The 20,526-nt window shown below is 40.8% G+C and overlaps 2 protein-coding genes across 9 annotated transcripts in view; one reads left to right on the forward strand and one right to left on the reverse strand.

Annotated features, from left to right (window-relative positions):
- Positions 1–17,538, reverse strand: part of rtn1a (reticulon 1a) — a 61,287-nt gene extending 43,749 nt beyond the window's left edge. Inside the window, exons 1-2 of one of the 3 annotated variants that reach the window (XM_015350230.2) lie at positions 17,120–17,538; positions 5,863–5,901 (exon numbers count right to left, since the gene is read on the reverse strand). In XM_015350230.2, the coding sequence (XP_015205716.2) occupies positions 5,863–5,901; positions 17,120–17,354 (274 nt within the window). In that variant the 5' untranslated portion in view covers positions 17,355–17,538. Of the gene's footprint in view, positions 1–5,862; positions 5,902–6,310; positions 6,557–16,260; positions 16,354–17,119 lie in introns of those variants that run through there. The other 2 variants (XM_015350234.2, XM_015350232.2) reach the window with 2 other exon arrangements.
- A 161-nt stretch (positions 17,539–17,699) lies between these two features.
- lrrc9 (leucine rich repeat containing 9) overlaps positions 17,700–20,526 on the forward strand; it is a 29,736-nt gene continuing 26,909 nt past the window's right edge. For 5 of the 6 annotated variants that reach the window (XM_069193103.1, XM_015350227.2, XM_069193104.1 and 2 more), the window contains exons 1-2: positions 17,700–19,192; positions 20,284–20,398. In XM_069193103.1, coding sequence (XP_069049204.1) covers positions 20,342–20,398 — 57 coding nt within the window. In that variant the 5' untranslated portion in view covers positions 17,700–19,192; positions 20,284–20,341. The remainder of the gene's footprint in view (positions 19,193–20,283; positions 20,399–20,526) is intronic. The other variant, XM_069193102.1, reaches the window with a different exon arrangement.

Here is a 20,526-nt window from a genome sequence, read left to right on the forward strand (position 1 = left end):
ACTAACCTTTTACAAGTCTGGATTGTGAAAGCAGAAACGCAATGTTTCTTGATACTTATTTTGTGTTTGCTTCCCTTCACCTTACTGTGAACCTAGTTAAGACCGACTGTGGAATGTCTCCTGCATCCACACACGCCACAATGGGACTTAACTCTTCCTGAACTTTACCTGCCTGCAGGCAAGAAATGAAAGCAAAATACAAAACATTCAATGTGCAGTTCCTGGACCTTCTCATTAGAACCTCAGGGTGACGATTTAAAAAGGTTTTTTTTAACAGACTGAGTATACAGACTGCTTGTTAAGCTAAACATTCACAGAATATTAACGGTCTTTGAAGTGAAGCCCATGTTTAGCCAAGGACTTTGTTAAGAGATCTGGAAACAGAGATCATCCCCTTGTCTTCAAGGCATCAAAACACCAGAGGGGGCCTACAAGGTGGCGAGCTTGACTACTAGAAGAAATAAAAACACACCTTAGTTAGTGCCTACCAGAAACTTGTCTGTGAAGACTTGTGAAGCCTGTTCTATTAAGGAAATCAAGGGGCAGTTTAATTGATGAGACAGTTTAGGGCTCATTCACTGAAAGAAGGGAGAAGCACATTTCCATCTGTAAGATGGCAGCGAGTTCCAGGCAGCAGCCATCGATCACTCTTGGCAGAAGGAGAGCAGTGCAGGTGGAGGGGCAGACCCTGCACAGAGACGTGCTGTACTGTACCTACAGCGAGACACCAGCTGCTGCTCTTTAGACTGAGGATTTATACATTTGTTGCAATACCACAATGACTCGACTGCATTGACAAGGCCCTCCCCCTGGTGTGTGAGCAGAAATGCCCTACACAGCTCAGTAAATCTAAAATGCTTCAAGACATTTATATGAGTAATGATGCAGCAATAAGTAGGCCTGCAGTGTAGGGGATGCTGTAATGCTGTATACCAAGAAAGTCAGGCAGTACAGGTCTTTTTAAGGATCCTTTGGTAAAAACCTGTTGTGTTAAAAACCGCAAATTTCCTCAGAGACTCCCAGACTCAGCGTCTCCTACGCAAACACACCTTGATCCTTCTCATGGCCCCCTCCGAGATCGTCTTGAGATGAACTCGTCTCTCTGAGCTCTTGGCTTGCGAGCTCCAGGCCGAATGTACCTCACAGCTCTGCTTCTCTCTCACACACTATCCCCTCTCGAGGAGCAGCAGTGGAAGACTCTCGGGGATGTTCCCATTTGGCTGGATCTGCTCTACAGCCTTCATGATCTAACCCGGCGAGTCGACACGGCAACGACTGAGGCTCCGTGAGTCGTCCCTACACCGTGGCATCTGTATCTCAGTCTGGGCATCTCCCTGCTCCCAGACGCCATGCGCATAGTGCCTCCCCTGCTCCCCAATGTCACACGCACCTCTCTCGGATCCTCTGCCTCCCTGACAATCACACCCTACAGTATATTAGATCACAATAAGAACAGAAACAGAACCGAAAACCTGACATCTTAACCTCACATTCAAGTCAAAGCTCAGTTTGATAAACTACTGTAACAGCAGAGGCATAACTACAGTGTGCCAATAAAGCCTTTATCCATCCCTCCATCCACTTTCAGAGCCCTAGTAACCTTTTAAAATTGAACAACTGTAAGGTCTTTAAAAGGGGACCAGGGGCTTGCTCTTCTGCACAAAAAACAACCTAAGAGGGTTTCTGTTAACAATATAATTACTCTATATATTAATATAAACAGACCTGCATCTTTGAGGAAACTGTTTCATTGTTTACAGTGTAGCACAAGAAAACGCTTTACAAGGTAGTCAAAGTTTTAGCCTACATCCAATTATTAAACTGATATTGAGTTAATTCCCTAATCCCTGTATTTGGATGTATTAGAATGGAATTAAAAAGATTTCCTGAACCAAGCTGGTGTGTGTACAGTATTTCACAGACAAGGCAAGAGAAGGAGAAGGAGAGAAATATAATACATAGCCAGTTAGCATGTATTCTTTCGTCCAAATGTTTCCTGCTTTAATATTTACTTAACAGAACCTCCACTGCTGCATAAATACCCAAGCAGCCAAGAACACCACAAACAGAGGAATGAGAAAGGCCTCTTCTACAGCCCTGTCTAGAAATTGCACACGGCGTGCTGAAACTGAACCAATCTCACTATAATTGGAAATCACACTTTCAATACTTGCATATTATAGACCCATTTATGTCTTCAATGTGCATTACAAAATTATAAATTAAATATAAATTATAGCTCATATGTGAAATCCATATAAGAAAAAAGTGCTTAAAACATAAGCTAGATATTGTTTTATTACTGCCACATGTTTTGTCTTGGTTTGTTATTGCCACAGATGCTTTTCTTGGAGAAATACAATTCCAAACCCATGGCCTGGCCTTTTACAAGAGCAAAGATATGTAAGGAATGAAAGAGAAAGAATAGAGGAACTTATTAAACTAGGACATGTCCATTGTCTATGCGTTTTCTTCTAAGACCAAGGGACTATATTACTGTTAGCAAGCTAGTAATAGTTAAGAAGCTACTTGATGGGAGGAAGGTAATTTTTTAATCTATTAGATGTAAATATGTTGCATACAAATAACAGATCCAAATTATAAACAGGAGTTTTCTAACTTGGAACTTGGAGGCTTCTACCCCCCTGACAATCACACCCCGAATTATATATTATTTCACAATAAGAATAGAGGTTTCAGAACTGAAAACTGAACTTCTTTACATTTCATTCAAAGTTTAGTTCAATAAACTACTGTAACAGCAGAGGCAAAAATGGAAAGCGTCTTAGATAGTGACAAATCCACCTAATCCAGAATTAGGAGTCTGCTTGTTGACAGGGCTGCCCCTGTTTAGCAATGGAAAGCAAATGTACAGTAAGTGACTTTAATTCGGCCCTTGTCTTGCTGTCAGAGAATCAGCACACAGATCAATACCCAAGTCTTTGAGTTAGAGGGTAACAAGGAAAGACTCTCTAGACAAAAAGTCAGTTGGATTGACAGACGACTCAGAAATGTGCTGGGATTAAAGACCAGACTGTTAGATTGGTGTGCAGATCAGCTCAGCTCAGCTTTAATCGTTACAGCTGTGGGGTTTCCTTTCTTGCCATCTAACTGCCTGGAAATAAAACGAACTAAGAAACATGTGCCCGCTCACTTTAACAAGGCCACAAAGCACTGAGCGAGCCCACTCTGTGGACCTCTTCAAGGTCAACGGAGAAACACAAACCAGGGCAGGAAACCAGAAAACGAGAAGTGTATTTAAAACTGATAACAGGATCCAGAACATACACAAAGGGATGTGGGAGCCGGAAACAAGCTACTGTACGCAGCCATGTTGTTGAAAATAATAGCCTGTCTTCTCACTAGACATTAATACTCAGTGCAGTTAACTTCCAGCAACCAAACAAGCTAGATGGGCAAAACGACCCCCTCTTGTTTATTACCTTTCTGTTGCTCCACTAACGTCTACTAGACCAGCAATCCAAGCTCTAGTCATAGAGAATGGCTACACTGCACTGGCTGTGACTATTCACTATGTAGATTCATTAGGGTCTACTGATTGGTTACACAAGTACAGAACCATATACAGTACATTATCATGCAGGTGTTTGTTGTGGGCTTGTTAGCTGATGATTATTGCTGGATAGAGAGTTTGAGTGCTATCCCAACAGCTCCTGAGTGAGCTGCATACAAACACAGTTCGTTCCAGGGATTCAGAGTTAATTCACCAGGGCAGCTCGTACAGTGCTAACTGAGGCCCGAAAGACGTTTCCGAAATGTACGGAAAACAAAAAGTTCTGAGATGAGCAGAAGGTAGGAATGTGATGACAGTCTCAATATGCCTTAGTCTTTTTTGAGTAGCTTCAGCAGGTTTCAAAGAAAGCACTTTCTTCAATGACATACCGTGATTAATTTCTACCATTACACCTGCAAAGAACTGATAGAAATATGGTACTTCATCTTATCTGCCATACAGGGCTTTAGAATACAGTGCTGTCCTCTTGACACTATAAACTCAGTATTATTCATTGAGTACTAATACGTCAAGTAAACAAATAATTTTAAACTTATTTAAATAATAAGCACCAGTTTTGGAAACAAAATTATACATTTATAGTTAAAAGGTAAACTGGACTATTGTGCACTTTACTTTATTAATGGAAAACACACATGCAGCTTCATTGTTTTTTTCTGCGTGCAGCTCTCGTTCCTCATCAGCTAATTGGCCAAAGGTCTTACAGGACAAAGGCAGTTTCCGATCAGCTGCCAGTGTACCTCGGAGCACGGGTGAAGAGTGCACTCAGGCAGCACTTAAGGCAGCACATTTCTCTGCAATTCCATCATCTGAGCAATAAGACCATAGATCTGTCTGGGGACTGGGAATATAAAAAGCTCTCTCTCTTCTACAGGAACATGCAAGTGCTTCCTTGCTCAACAAAGTTATTTTTGGAAAGTGCCTCGGTATTATGTCTCCTTTTACAGGAAGTCTTGCAAACGGTGGAGAGTGGTCTTCCACAGCCCTGCTCCAGCCACACAAACACAAAAGACAAGCTTCATTTTTTTTTTTAATTTCATTAACATTATTTTAAAAACATAGATGTAACCCAGATGCTTCCTGGGCAGCACTAAAAGCACTTACTGGAGCTTAGTCCTTTCTTTTTTGTGCAACTCAGCATATCAAACCTTGAGCATTCCACTCGACCTGCAGGGACTGATGCTCAAAAGATGAGGTGATCAAATCAAGGTTAATTAATGCTCCAGTGAAGGCCCCAGATTTATCACAGTGCAGCACATGACTTTGTGCAGTTCAGAAACTAACATATACAATACTGGAGTCCTGACAAGAATCAGAAGGAGCAGGAAAATGTAAAACCAGTAACAAATGATGAGTGAATAATGACTTGTTCTCAGCTCATCCAGACAGCACCTGTCTGGGTAGAGTGTGCTGTTTGTGGATTTGCTGTTTTTATTTCCTCTGTTGATACTTTGGGGGAAACTGGGCCCCTTCTTTCGTTTTTGTGAACTGTTTCCCATTTGGGTACACTCCCAACTCATTATTGATCGATTGATTAAGCAAGTCATTTGTTTAGTAAAGGCAGCTCCGATGCTTTTAGATTGATTTTCATTCCAAATGATTTCTAAATTACCAATGTTAACAAATCACCTGTTTAATTGATCACAGTGAAACTGTCTGCTTAAAATTGATGAACTAAAGGTTAGCCACAAAACCTGCTGTATAGGGGCTCCTGCTGTACAGTAAAACAGCCAAACTGAGGACAATTCATCCAGAGGATGTTACTGTACAATTTAATCTAATTCCTAACATGACTGGGTATATTTAATCTCAGCACATCTAAACAATGGTTTAGGCACAAATACAGTACATAAAAAATAAACACTAAAAGAATGAGGAAAGATGCAAAAAAAAATATTCATAATGTTCTCATGAGCAATGCTTTTTTTAAACAAACATAAACTTAAGCGCTGAGCTTAAGCTTGTGCACACACAACACATGTTAATTCTCTTTGTGGATTAAAACAATTACAGTTCCAGAAGAACAGTTCTTGGATATCTGTGCACTCATATCTGCAAAGCCTAAATTATACAGCTAATTCTTCCATGAGCTCTATGGCAAAGATGAATTTTTAAAAAATCAGAACTGATGATATTTGAAAGTGGTACTTCTATGGGTCCAGATTAAAAATAGCAGCCAGCTTGATTCATCCCACCTCTTTATGACAAGTGCCAATTGCTAATGGGTCGCCAGATTTATTTCGTTACGCAACCACAGTAATTAAGTTTCACATTAGATTTAAAAAAAACAGGCATTACAGATCAGACAACATCATCTTAAAATTTACCTCGTGCTGTTGATTTCCCAAACACTGATGAATTTCCCCCTGAAAATGAAAAAAGGAGACAAAAATTAGAAAACGTATCCTTGCAGACATTGTAGGTATAGCAGTTGTTGCACAGAATTGAAACATGTTACAGTACTGGCTGCAACTCCACGTTTGTTTCTTTTTCAGTATGATCTATGAGCTGAGTGGAACAGCTCCTCGATGCCCTGCACTTAATATCCCCCTGGCCCTCAGCCTTGCTCTTTCAGAGGCCACTGGAAAAGGTGCCAAGTATCAGTAGCACCAGAATCCCTGTCAGGTACCTGGGCAAAATGGCCCAGGACGAATCACTCTACATGCAGGGCTGGCACAGTTGTGTTGCCACACGGCTCAAAGCTGATTTCTTTTGTCAACGGACACCACCGTGGATCAGAAACGAAACGATTTTTTTTTCTCATCTCTGCTTCACCTGTTTTGTCTTGGTGGAAAAAAAAAAACGAGAGAAAGTCTCCTGCTTCTAAAGATGCCAGGATTAGCGTTGGCTTTTCGTCTTCCAGAAAGGAAGTCCTGAGTCCTCTGTGGTGTCTGGAACCCAACAGAGGCAGAAAAGTATATCCAGATGGCAAGCTGCAATCAGTGCAAAGGGGAAGCTCTGCTAATTGACCTGAGTCTGGCCTGAGTGAAGGACACAGTCTGTGTTGAGTCTGTGCCTCTGGCTGTTGCTACTTCTTGTGCACAATGTTCTGTTCATGTCTCTGTGAGGCACCGCAAGGGTGTTGATAAACAAGGCTGAGAGAAGCAAGACTACAAGGACACACAGAAGCAGGGAAACATTGTCCCAGAGGACTCCTATCTACTAGAATACCTCAAGGAAAGAAACAATGAAGAAACAAAATCCCTTTATATTTTAGCAATATACATGCCTCTACGTCACCTTGGATGAATACAGTATATATTGAAATGATCTTAAAAATCTTGTGTATGTCTCCAAGGTGCATAGTTCTTTTTGCCGATATATTCTTGGTACTTGGTACAAGTACAGGGGGAGTCTTGAAATTGTATGGGTACAAAAGTTGACCCGGGAAGAGAATCAGAAACCTGATCTGGCTGCTCAAAGCGATTCCAGTATAAGTCCATGTTCCGGGCACAAGCCACATGAACGATTCCGAATCCCTTAACTTACTTGAGGTTACAGAAGCTAAAGAACACCGAAGGCTGAAGAGTGTATTGCACACCCCTGCTTCAGCTGCATCAAATAGGACCACTGGCTGAAATATGCTCAGGAGAAGAACTGTCATGCTTTAAAACATTCATTTTAAAATGGGAGGAGATTTCTTCGAAAGGCTATTTTAATTAAAACATAGAAAACAACAGTCCTACTGTATAAGAAAACAAACAGTAGTCAGTAGGACTACAGCCATTGTGCAATGACTAATTACCATTTCCTCAATCTAAAAAACATTTCTGTGCCTTACTTCCTAAAGTAAACAGACGTCCAAAAGGAAGTGCACTGTGCACTTTACTTTGTGGTCTTACCATCAGTGTTTAGTGTTGTTCAAAGTCCAACAAGAATAAAAGAATAAAACTTCTGCACTGGCAAAGACTGTACCACCCGCATCCTAAATGGATAAATGTTTCAAGACTGAAAATAGCAGGGTTGTAGATTCTTCTACAATAGTACAACTCAACATGAGGCAGACATACTTTCTTTGTTAAAATCGTTTACATGTTCCAATGTTTAGGAGCCCCTTATAAACTCCTGTCTGTGTGATCAGCATTCAGAACTCTTGTGTACTTTGGGGCAGCTTGATGAAAACTGGGAAGACATGCTGCATTCTCAGAGATGGAATCTCTCAAAGATTCTCAGAGGTTAATGTCATAGGTTCATTGCCCACTTCTTTTCCAATTCACATTTCGTGTGTCCTCCCTTCACACTCTATGGAGCTTGCCTGATCATGTGCAGAGCTGCTGTGCAGTTTGGAGTTCAGGGTGAAAGCGCATAGAGACAACGGGGTCCTCTGTCTGTCCCAGAAGCTCCTGTCCAAAATCAGCCTCTTGCTGTACATTTATTTCCACTTGATTATATTTATTATTTTCCCCAAGCCCAATAGCCACAGTCAATGATGGCCAAAGCTCCCTGTTATACAGGAAGGATTATCAACACCTGCTGCTATCACTGAGCAGTGTGTGTCCCTTAATCACAGCTACTGCATGTCCAAACGTGGACCAGGGGAACCTGTGGTAAAGGGAGTTTACTACCTGCCTGTCCACACAACAAGATCTGTTTTCTGACTACCATTTCCTTTTTTGTGATCACTGCACATATGATGATATGTGACAAGGCCTTGACTGTGTCTAAGTACATTTAGAGAGCACACACTTTCAACCTTAATTCTGCTTATTTGCATATATTTTAGTGGATGAGAGACTTTAGCCCTTTAAGAAAGGCTAACAGGTGTCGGAATTGTGCCTTAGAGGTACAGGCCTAAAGAAGGGAGTTATTCCATACAGACATTCATAGACTCAGCTGCTATGGCATGTAAACGAAAGAAGAAACCGCTTGAAAGATATGAAAGCAAAGCTCTGACATCTGCTTAGGTAATGAAAACATCTTTACCATTTCTCCGATTATGCGCCAGTCTACTAGCCCTTCCTCCAAATGACCTTACTTGCGTTCAGATAAACTGCTTGTGCTCTGTGGCAGAGAGAGAGTGGCAGGCCAGCTTAAGAAAGGGGATGCAATCACAGCAGACCTGCCCCTAGAGGCCATAGATATTTACAAAGGGAAATAATCTTTGTAAATGGCTACACAGTAGGTGTTAGTAAGGCAACTGATGCGATTAGTGGCAATGGTGTTTCTGCTCATTCTTACATGGGTACAAATCAGTCTTTAGCACGTAAAGAGCATAAATGATCCTCGTGGTTGATGGGGTTTTTGAGTGTGTTTTTATTTTTTCCAATAGAAACCAGGAAGGCAAAGAATTAACTCCCCTGGATTTTACCCCTCCTGGCTACCTTGGCCTTTTGTGCATGCAGGTCGCAGGACTACCCTGCTTGAGATTAGCATCTGTCATAGAAAGCCAAGTGTATACACACACAAGGCAAGCTCTGCTCTCAATGCACAAACAAGAGTGCTTTCCTCACCCCCAGTGAATGAAATAACACAGCATGACAGGAACACCTGACCGCCATGCCCAGGAGGTACTTCATGTGCACATGTTGACTGCAAAACAACAGGTGAGGCTTCAGACTTCACTGTTCTTCTCGCCCTTTTATTCAGGTCTCATCAAGTCTAATTATAGGTACAAAGAACCTCACTCGATAGTTCACCTTATTTACAATTTGCAATAGTTTGTTTCTGAAAATTCTTCAGCAGACACTAAAACAATTCAGCTTTATGGAAATATGCAGTTTTATATAACCCTCAAATTTCAATTCAATCCCAATCTCCCTTCAGAAAATAACTTACAGGAAAGAGAATTAGAATTTTCCATTAAAGGCCTTAAATAAAAGCATTTGTGTGTCCTTGTAGACTTGTACCATGAGTTCAGGAATGAACTTTTCATGTTCCTTTATTCCTTTATTGATGTGTAGATATTTAATACAAGATTTAAACTAAGAATGATAGGAATTCTGTTCAATCACATCGGGAGATGATATGTCTTGAACCACTAATTTTTACACTGAGTTCAATACGAAGGAGATCTATGTGTGCAATATGTACATATTACTTTACACAGACTGTAGTGCTCCACTATATAGCTGAATATCTATTTATTTTTGGTCACTCTCAAGTTAAACCAACTAAGAAATAAATAGCTTTATAAACACCTTATGGTCTTCTCTTCAAATGCATGAGTAGATGACACTGAAAAACTGCATTTCTGTGCCTTTGATCTGTTTAAAGATACAAGCTGTGATATATTACAATTCCGTTACACAGAGCAGTGGAAACACTAAGACTAAGTCATATTAACTTATTTATTTGCTTCAGAATGGCTCTCTGTTAAACCACCTTAAATTCTTTACCATGGCAAACCGTATTAATGTCAGAGGTATTTTGTTATCAATATTAACATGATCTCATTGTATCAGGTACATCAGGGCGCATCAGCATCCTCAAGGTCATGCAATGCAATACAATACTGCTTGGGTGGACACCAAAGAACAATCCATTATCCTAGACACTAGCACGGGTTACTTCTTAGGCTTCATCCTTAACAACAACATCATGCAGTCACGGACATCAAAGCAGATGACCTGGTGCTTGTGTATCGGTATTCAGCACCCTATATATGTTCGGTTCAGTAAAACGACCAATGAAGTAGGAATGGATGGTGATAAACCTGGAGAAAGTGTCACTGACAAATCAATTTAGTTCCAACTTATCAGTGAAGCAGCGAGCACGTTTTTTCCCAGGCGCCAATACTGTGTTAAATATACCACAGCACATGTGGGATGCATTACTGCTTCCAGTCATTTCACCGTGGGCTTTTCCATTTTTATTTCATCAATGAAAGCAATCTAGGCTTTAAGTAAAAAATGCTGAACAATTGCTGGAAAAAGCATGAAAACACATTCAGTCAATATGAGCTCCTGATACATAAAGATTACAAATAAAGACACAACAGAGGTAGCGACAAGTAAAATGAACACCTTGTGAGAAGTAAAACATTTAGACAAAAATAACATAAGAAGCACCTCAATAAAGGAACTGGCTGTATGATTTCCAGCAATTTGATCCATCCCCTGATATAACTGCTTGCAAACACTTAGAACTTAGCATATATTTACCATGAGTTCACACACGTTTATTTTCTAACACTGAGAAGGCCGAATGTTTACTGGAAATCCCTGTTCCTAAAGCTTTCTGCAGTAGGATGTCACTCCTGAGCAGAAGAATGAAGTACACTACCTTCAAAGTCTCTCACTAATTGGCTCTGAAAGAATTATGATACCCAATTAAATCAGAATATACCACCACCGATCAGTCTGTTTTTGCAGTCCAAAAATAGATTTTTCCATTTGAAGTGTTCCTTCCTTGAAAGCTAAGGCAACAAACTGACAGAGATAAAATGGTTCAATAAAAAAGTCCTCCGCACAAGAAAAATTGTACGTGGAAATGCAAAAACGATCTTACTCTTTTATTGTTTTCAAAATATGTGAACAGAGTAAAGAATGGAAAAGTGGTTCAAATATAAATACATAATACCTAGATTACCCCAGAAACACACCTGAAACCAGGTGTAACTGGCTTTGCCAACTGCAGGAATCTTGAGTGAAAAGTGCAATGAGATTGTGTGAAGCAAACACAGAGGGCTATTATTCCTCAAAGTGCATGATGCATTAATTACAAGGTACATGCCCACACATAGGCAGTACTGGATAGCACAAGTCACGGAACTATAGTGGGAAAAACACTGTAATAAAAGCAGAAGCATTCAACTCCCAAATCAAGAGATGCCTAAAAGGGAGAGACAGCACAATCTGGCACTTGCAAAACAGTCACACGTGCATTTTCTGACAAACCAGCTCAAACCACATTATGCAGATCTGATCATTTCAGCCAATTCATAGTGGCAATGACAAATTACAGCATCATTCTGCATTGCATAATGAAAAGAAAAGCACACCCATGTTTATTTAATGGGTAAGGGATCAGGCTCTAATCTGCAAATGATGCAATGCACTCTAACTCTTACCACCACCCAAGTGTTACATTAGCTTTGTAAAGCAATACTGAATAAATACATGAATTGAATGAAACTGAAAACTATTACTGTACATGCTTTGGCGATGCACTCTGTCCTTCTTTCTTATCATCTTCTTTTTAGAAGCTACAACCCACCTCCCACATTTCTCTGGAATCCAAAGAGACTGTCAGGCTGAAAGACTAAAGCAGCGCAGACGAAGAATAAATAACAACTCAGCTCAAAGTTTGACAGTGTCAGACAATATCGACAGAGTGACAGGAAGCACTGGAGATCAGTTCTTTAACAATGCATAAAGTGAGATTTTCACATAAATATGCCTGCCACTTCACACTGATGATTGATCTCAATTTAGATCTGTAACACTTCATCAGCATTAGATACTCCTTCATACTCCTTCAGACAATCAGAAAGTACATTTTTGATGATTTTAACACTTTTTCAAAGACAGTATGCAAACAAACAAGTTAATTAGGCCATATGGAGTCCTCTCATTTGCATCCTTTCTTAAGTTCTCTGAAGTCTTATCACAATCCAGGAATATTGACTTCATATGATCCTCCAATTTTTTTAATTTACTGTATATAACGAATTGTGCTAAAATATTTTTTATGTGGTAGCTTTTAAAATGTTCAGAGACATTTTGGCCACGACTTTTTAAAAGATTAGGGACCCCCTGCACTAAGGGTCTGAATAACTATGCAGAACAACTTAGTAACATTTAAAGAAAGCATATTAAAGCACATTTTGTTTTAATTTCCTGCTTTTTACAGGTCATTCATAGATACATTATGTTGTTGAATTGACCTTACTATTTAAGTCAGTAAAGCTAAAAAAAAAAGTGTTTCAAGGGCTCCAGAGGGAAAGCATATACTGAAATAATTTAACAGGTTTAGCACCCCCTGTGCACCAGTGAGCTTCAGAGAGCTATGTACATCTTACAAAAAGCAATAACTGACTGTCACACAAAAAACACAGGGAAAACTCTGTGAGTGACAAGAGAATCTCATGTGTGATTCATATCATGATCAGGGCCAATTCACAGTTACCTGAAATGCCTGCCTGTGGGAAGAACCTTTTGCAGTCTTTCCAAGCATGTTCCCAGTTGTTGCAGTTTAGACACTTTGTAATGTCTGACCTTTACTTGACAGTCTTCTGAGTGTTAAAGCCCAAGTAGCCAGTAAGTTTCCTTCAGACAGCATTTGCTCTTTTGCTATAAGGTATGACAAGCTAACGCACAAAGCTTAAATGCATATGGTGTACTGATCCAACAAATTGCCATGCAGCACAACCAAGCCAAGTCAACCCTACTGTACAAACCTGGGTAAGAAAAGCCCAGCTGAGCATGACAGGTTCAGAGTGTTTTCTGACTTCAGATAAACCGCCAGCTGTGTCACATCACTGCAGTGTATTACGGTCAGACTGGAAACGGTGCTGCTGTCCACACCACATTCCAGATAGTACAAAGCATCATTATGCAGATGATACTGCTGTACCAGCCACAGGATGTGTGGAAAAAGGTTACATCAGAGTTTTGATCAGCATGCAAGGCTTAGGGATACACAGGTTGTATAGAGACCTTGCTGATAAAATACAGAGAGGTACTGGTGAAAAACAATCTTATGCCGAAGTGTCAGACAGGAGACAGAAAGCCAAATGAGCACAGAGCAGCTCCTGAAAATAGTGCATTCGCAGAAAGAGCAAAGTCACAAATAAAGAAAAAATTTAGAAATTAACTATATATGTAGATTTAAAAGACTTCTGACAGTGTGTAAATGGAGCCTGAAGTATATCCATGGAATATGTCAATATTATGTAGGATCTTTGTTGCATCCATATTGAAATCAGGAAGTAGGAGATCCATTCTGCTCACAATCGTCTGAGAGCCCCATAGCATGATAGAAAATTCCTGAACTAACAGTGAGAACCTCACCTGTCATCAGGACTACTCCAAAAACCACTGAATTAACACAGGGAAACCACCTGACTGTTGGCAGGCATGGCCATTTAGAAAGCAGGAATGTGTCTTTGCATCTTCACTTGAGTAAGACTGATGTACAGTCACCATCCAACATTTGTTGCTCTGGCACATTGCTCACATTGCATTTAATACCAACGCAAGTTCCTACTCGTTACTACATTTCCATGGGCTACCAGTTACCCCATTCAATCTTCCCTAAAGCAAAATTATTTGGAATCATTAGTCACAACAGCCAGAAACGACCTATATATTCATGGTGAACGCTTTAAAACATTTCTATCTCACAACACACACATGCAAAAATGAAAATTAGGTTAGAATGACCAACTAATTACCCTCTGTAATTAAGTCTCTAGGGAATCTACAGTATCTCCCTTCCTATTCTAAACTTAAAAACCTTGTCTGTGAATAGCCCTTGTTAAACCAAGAAAACCAGAATCCTGAACTAAAAGGAAGAAATTAATAATATTTTATTTTTACTTCCATAGAGGCTTCAGAGTTCTGAACCATAAAACGTCTATGACTCCTGTGCTCAACTACTACACTATTGACCAGTTTGTCCAAACAATCCTTTCCAGCAGGCTTGTTAAAGGCCTGGAATATTTGATGTGTTGAAATCTATATTTCATTGTAAAGCCACACCAAACTACAGTAAGACAAATAATGAAAAAGTAACTAAGAAAAAATATATGTCTACAAAACAAAGTAATATTAAACAACAAAAGGAAAACTAAGTTATGCATACAAAAGACAGTGTTCTTTACCAAGATCAGTGACTTGCATTCGGTTTTTTTCACTGTATCAAATAGCAAGTACATCTGCTACACAATATTTAAACTCAAAAATGGAATTACCGGAACTGTGGACGTTTAGGAGACTCTTATTAGTGGTCACCCTTAATGCTGTACCAGACGTAGAAAAAATGCAGAAATGAAAATGGAACATATTGAATGATTTAGTAGGCTGTACAAGGTGCTGCATGTTTTCACATCCCTTTTTCCTCCTCAGTCTTCTGAAGTGGTCAAGTAAGAATGACAAGATTCGTGCTGAGTGAAGGCTATAGTGACTGAAAGCACTAATTTGTGCCATGTTGCTGGAGCTGGACTTATATAAAACATAATGACCTATGCCCACATTAGAACAGTCTAAATCACACGTTTACTAAAAGTTTACTAATTTATCATACTCAATAAAAAAATAATCTATTTTAGATAACCAAATAAAAACAAGTCAAATTTCTCATGACTACATATTTCTTAAAACATGTAACTACAATACATAACAGTGTATGTCATGTCATTTATCAAACCACTTTGGTCATTAACCCTAACCCTACCCAGCAGGAAACAAGCGCAAGGCAGGGTACACCCCAAACGGGGCCCCACTCCATCGCAGCATAACAGCTTAGCCCCCCAAAAAAGATGCCTAAGACTAAGGCTCCCAGCAAGGAATAAGCTAACCGCTTCAGCTACTGGTTTTCATTGATGTCAGGTCCAAACAAACGTACAAACAGACATATGTCAGGGTTGGGTAATTCAACATGCCCACTATGTGTACCTTTATTTCGGTGCCAGGTGAAGAAGGCTGGCATCATCCCTGCTGTTTCTGTCAGCTAGTGCTTTTGTCCGACTATTTTCTGGGAGAACAACAGCAAAGGCACTACACTCCTCTTCTGAGCAAAACAATTAAAATAATCCTTTTCTGCAAAGGAGGAAACTGTGGGAGGCTACTACTTCCTCCTGTGTTTGGATATTTGCAGAGCTCCGGAAGATCTCTCCACTATTATGAGCTCTCTGTCCTTTGACCTGATATATTTCCAAACACCAAAATATTTACCCAAGAGTCCCAGCCTCCTTGCTGCCCTTTCCCATTCCCTGTCTCACAGAAGACAAGGGGGGCTGTGACACAGCTACATCAACTTTTCCATTTGCTTGCATATTTTATCTGTACTAGCACTGGGACTGAGGACTGCGGATGTGCGTGCCATTTTTAAAGCTTCCTCTTTAATAATTTCTTGACCTTCTTAGAAAAATGAAAGCCACAGGACTGCGATTTCAAAGAATTGTGAAATTAAGAAAACTAAAATGAAGGAAGATGACACGGGGACCTGAAAAAATCTACAGGACTTCATTCAAGAATATACTGTGCTATATGTGACTGAATAATTCAAAGGGATTCGGTTAATGCACTTTAAAAGCTCCTGTTCCTTTTATTTGTGATGCAGATCCTCATAGAACAAAACAAGCTCTGGTTTAAAAACGGAGACATTTCTTTAGAAACCTTTATTGTTAGTTTTTGTCAGTTGGTTCATTGTGCCCACATCATAGATGAACAAACTTAGCAAATGACTGGGCTTGTAAAATTAAAAAAAAAAACGTTGATGTCACATCATCTTTTCTGCAGCTATTTGCCACTCAGGAATGGGATGTTAATTAAAAGGCACTTCTTAATGCACACTGGAAGCCCAGGTCTGACGAACCGGGTCCCGACACGCCGAGTGTCTCTGACCGACCTGTGAGCCTTTAAAATGATAATCCAGGTTCATAATAAAAGGCCAATCCTTTTTTAAAATGAGGAGAGCTGCGTCCGACTGACCGTCAAGAACTTTCCACCCTCTGGCAGGGCCGCTACTCTAAGGAACCTCCTATCCAAACCCGGGCTGCAAGCTCACACAATAAGCCGAGAAACCACGCTCACACACGCCCTGCCACGCACAACTGGACTCACTGCATCCGTTCCCTTCAAAATCTCGCAGGACGCCGCAAATCCGTGTCACCTCGCCGTGGGAAAACTTTCCCTCCCCGCCCCCGACAGGCGAAAACTAAAGATCTTGAGGTGGCACGACGCAAACACAATTATGATGATGATTTATTGTGAGCAGCCGTCTGCATTTCCACATCACTGAGTGATAACTCGAGCTTGAAGAAAAGACAAATACAAACATTATTAATAATCGTGTTTAGGCCACGATTATTAGTCATCATATTTTCTCTCCCTGTATCCGTTTACCTCACAGATTCCAATACTAATGGAGGTTTGAGAATATCTGAGAAAAACGCGGTCTGAAATGCAACGGAAAACTGCTGACACCTTAAATAAGAAACTTTGTTATACGGTGAAAACACCGCAACTTTACGATTTTTTTTTTTTGCCGTGACGGGCTAGACCCACCACCTTAAATCGTGAAACTTACTGGAGAGCACGACAGCCATTTTCTAAAAAGACTTTCTAAAAAAATCAAACATTCCCTTTCTGTTTCGAAAACGCAAGCCGCATTTCTCCTGACTAAAAATACTCAACGCGACGGTACGATTCAAGTGCGGACGAGTTAACTTTTACGAAATAACGTTAGCGCCATAAAACAGCTCCTCTATTAGACAAGAGGTGCCCGGGCGAATGTCTTTTGTTCACTTTTTTAACTTCCCTAGGAAGAATGCCTGCTGTAGATCCGTGTCATATTTAACATTAAAATATAAAGGCCATTGAAAAACTCAACTACACACACATATATATATATACCACACATTGCACTGTCCGGCTAATTGGCTTTGAGCACGTAGTATGTTTTCCTGCATCCAGCCTTTACCTGTAGATGCAGTTTCCATGGCAACAAGGGGTTGTTGCCGGCTGCCGTCAGGTTGCTGTGGCTGTTTCTGCTCGCTGGCATCATCCTTCCAGATCTCCTGCTTCTGGTCCACCCCCGGGTCCGCACCCGCCCCGCCGAACCGGGGCACGGTCCCCCCGCAGCGGTCGGGCTGGTCGAGGTCCTCCCCGAACCACGTCCCCTCCGAACCAGGCTCCTCGCTGGGCTTCGCAGACATGCCGGCTTGGTGGGGTGTGTGTGTGAGACCTCACAACGAAGAAAAGAGCTGGGTCGAGGACGGACGGACGGACGGACGGGAGGGAGAGGAGGAGGAGGAGGAAGAGGGGGAGGAAAAAAAATAAATCACTCTGCCGAAACGGGTGCCGCACGCCAGCAGTTGTTAGTGAATGTCTTAGCGCTGGTTTGCACTCTACTCGAGCATTACGCATGTGAAAATGGCTTGTTTAGTTCAGTGTTTCGACACTGACGTCACCCTATCTGTGGCTTATGGTAGGCACGGATTTAGGACGGAAAGTAACAGTCTGTTAACCGTTTGGCGTAAGGAGAGCCGTGCGCTGTGTTGCACTGCTGCATCTGGAGAGGATGGAGCCGATCGAATTAAGAGTTCTCTCCTTGGGTCGAAGTCTTTCTGCAAGTTACCTCAAACCGCTTTATATGCGTGTGGGCTAACTGCATTTTAATCGTTTTTCTTTAAAAAAAAACAACAACAACCCCAAGTTCCATTCACAACTGTATGGATGTGGTATTGTTAGAAGTAAAAAAAAAAAAGGTGATGGGCGCAGAACAGATATGTGACGACAACTTTATCATCTCCTCCCGATATAAGCAGGCTTATAAAAAAAAACTGAAACGCGTTAACTGTGAGTTTCGATTCGGAGGCAGGCGGCAAATATGATGTGTGCTGGGATCGGAAGTCGTCGTAGTTATTTAATTTAAAAAATCATTGAAATGACGAAGGTCTGGTTTTCTGTATTGAAGAGTAACCAAGAAATAAGTCGGAATTTCAAAGCATAGCCGAGAACCCGTGTTGCGGGGTTCCTTAGAGATGCGCACGAACTTTTTCATGCAGATTTCCAGAAACGTAGCTGGAATTTGCCGGAAAGCCCAGCTCCCTTTTTCCAGCAATTTTTGGGTGTGTGCTCGTGATTGCATGGGACGATGCAAGCTCTACAGCGGCATCTTGTGGGGATCGAAGATAACAGCTGGGAAATTCATGTTTGTACACTCTGTAGGGAGCCTACTGGACTCCACATGGGCCCTCAAACAGCTAGTCTCAGTTGAGTGTTTTGTTTTTACATTTGCACGGGAGCATCTCACCTGAGGAGAGCAGTCAAGCCCAAATCTCACAGACGTCTCAAAATACTGTACCGTATTCCCCCTCGCCCAAAAGATTTTGTCTCTGTGTATTTTACCAACAGCAAAATCAAAAGACAAAACAACGTAAACATTCCACACAGACTCACAAAAATACCACTGCGGGTTTGCGCCCGATCACTTTTAATACTGTTACATAAACATTGCTGGTAGATAAAATGCTTAGTCTGTAACAGAAGAGAGCAAATACTCCAATACAAAATACTTCCAATATATTTGACAGGGGCCGTGAAATGCTGCAGCCATTAAAGTAATTATATCTGGTTTTAGTTGGAAACTTCATTTATTGGTTATTGAGCAAATATCTGGGAAACTTCAATCATGTTTCTTACATAAAAATAGAATTGTTGTGTAATTATATGCTTTTAATAATACGTACACCGAAACTTAATTGTCAATGATACTTAACAGTGGCAAACACTTTCACTTACTGGCACTGTGAGTAATGATAAACTAAAGAAAGAAAACCACCCCCCAACCTGAACAAGTAAACAGCGCATACCGCTGGTCTGTCACGAATTGTCTCTTATTGAGGATTCAAGATGGCTCCCGAGCAACGGGGACGCACAGGTTCCTTGGAAACGGCGTAAATAATTACAACTACCAGAAATGCAACACAAAAGAGCTGTTTTCAATGTATTTAAGAAAACGGAGTAAATACTAACTGCAATTTCAAAAAGGGTAAGCATTCCTCTGTAATTTTTCTAAATAATGTAATAGCTACTAAACATTTAGAACTTGACCAGGTATAGCCGTAGCAATATCAAGGCAGTTTACATTACTTTGCCTGGGTTATAAAGTCATATGTTTTTATGTCCATTTATTAGCTTTAAATCTCCAGAAATTAAGACGGAACATTCTTAGCTACTTTCTGTCCACATCTTGCTAGTTAGCTACACATTCCGCTTTAGTACACTACGTTTTCAAGTACAGTTTGGCGAATAATACTGGTAATATAAGCATCGCCGATTTTTTTAAAGGTACACTAATTTGCAAAGTGGGTATTCGTGACCAGCTTTTATCAGTTTCCCCCCAAAATAAACGGGTCAGTGGATTCATTTGTTTGCCTTTTTTCAGTTTTAAAGTAGATCCTCTTGTCCGCTTTAAATAAAAATGAGAACAAAGAAACAGAGAGCAGGGGAATCCAGTTGTCCTGAGTGCAAACTAAAACTGCTGAAGAGAATAATGAAATAAGGTGCAGGAGTATTGTGAAATTGTGAATACTGCATTGCACTGTGGGGTAGCCTAAGTGGAACTGAGCAAAGCAATGAGTGAAGTCTAAGAGCCTGGGGACACAATAAGAGATTGAAACAATGTAGAGCCAATTGCTTCAGTGTGTACCGCACAATGGCCCTGCTCAAATGCCACCCCGACAGAACCAGCCTGTGCAAGACAGGATGAAGCACAGTGGGGATGGGGCATTCGTCCACAGTTCTTCCTTTTGCTTTGTCCTCTGTTTGGGCTGGTCAGTGATGCAGGAAAAATAAATCAAAATATGAATAAAAGGTTTTGAAGTCTTTTACAATCCATACAGGAAAGGGCTCCAAGAAGCAGAAGGTTCAGCCCCTAATGACAAAATTGGGAGGAAAATCAAAAAAATAGAATGATCATCTGAGTTAAACAGATTTTGAGATTCTTTTTTGTTTCTGAGGCTTAAATAATGTATCTCGCAGGGTTAAAAGTTGTGTGACAACGTGAAGGTTATTTTCCTTTTCTAGAAACCTTTTCCAAAGTTTCTTAGACTTTTTGTACTGTGGCTTTTGCATTTCCAGCTCCGTCATGTTGTAACTGCCCTCCCATCAAAGTGTTCCAAGCGGGGAGGACAAAAGTATGACACAAAATGACAAGCAAAAAGCAAATGGAGATGAAGAAGTCATCAAAGAGCTGGTGAGGCAGAGTTGTTTTCTATACTTTGCAGTAACTCTGGCATCTGTTTCCCGTGCCTTTGCGAAAACATGCAGTCGCGCAGGGTTCCACTCCTGGGAAGCTGTTTGGGATGGTCCTCGGCGTGAGAG

Source organism: Lepisosteus oculatus, chromosome 8 (genome assembly GCF_040954835.1).
Source record: "Lepisosteus oculatus isolate fLepOcu1 chromosome 8, fLepOcu1.hap2, whole genome shotgun sequence".
In the NCBI taxonomy this organism is placed as follows: Eukaryota; Metazoa; Chordata; class Actinopteri; order Semionotiformes; family Lepisosteidae; genus Lepisosteus; species Lepisosteus oculatus.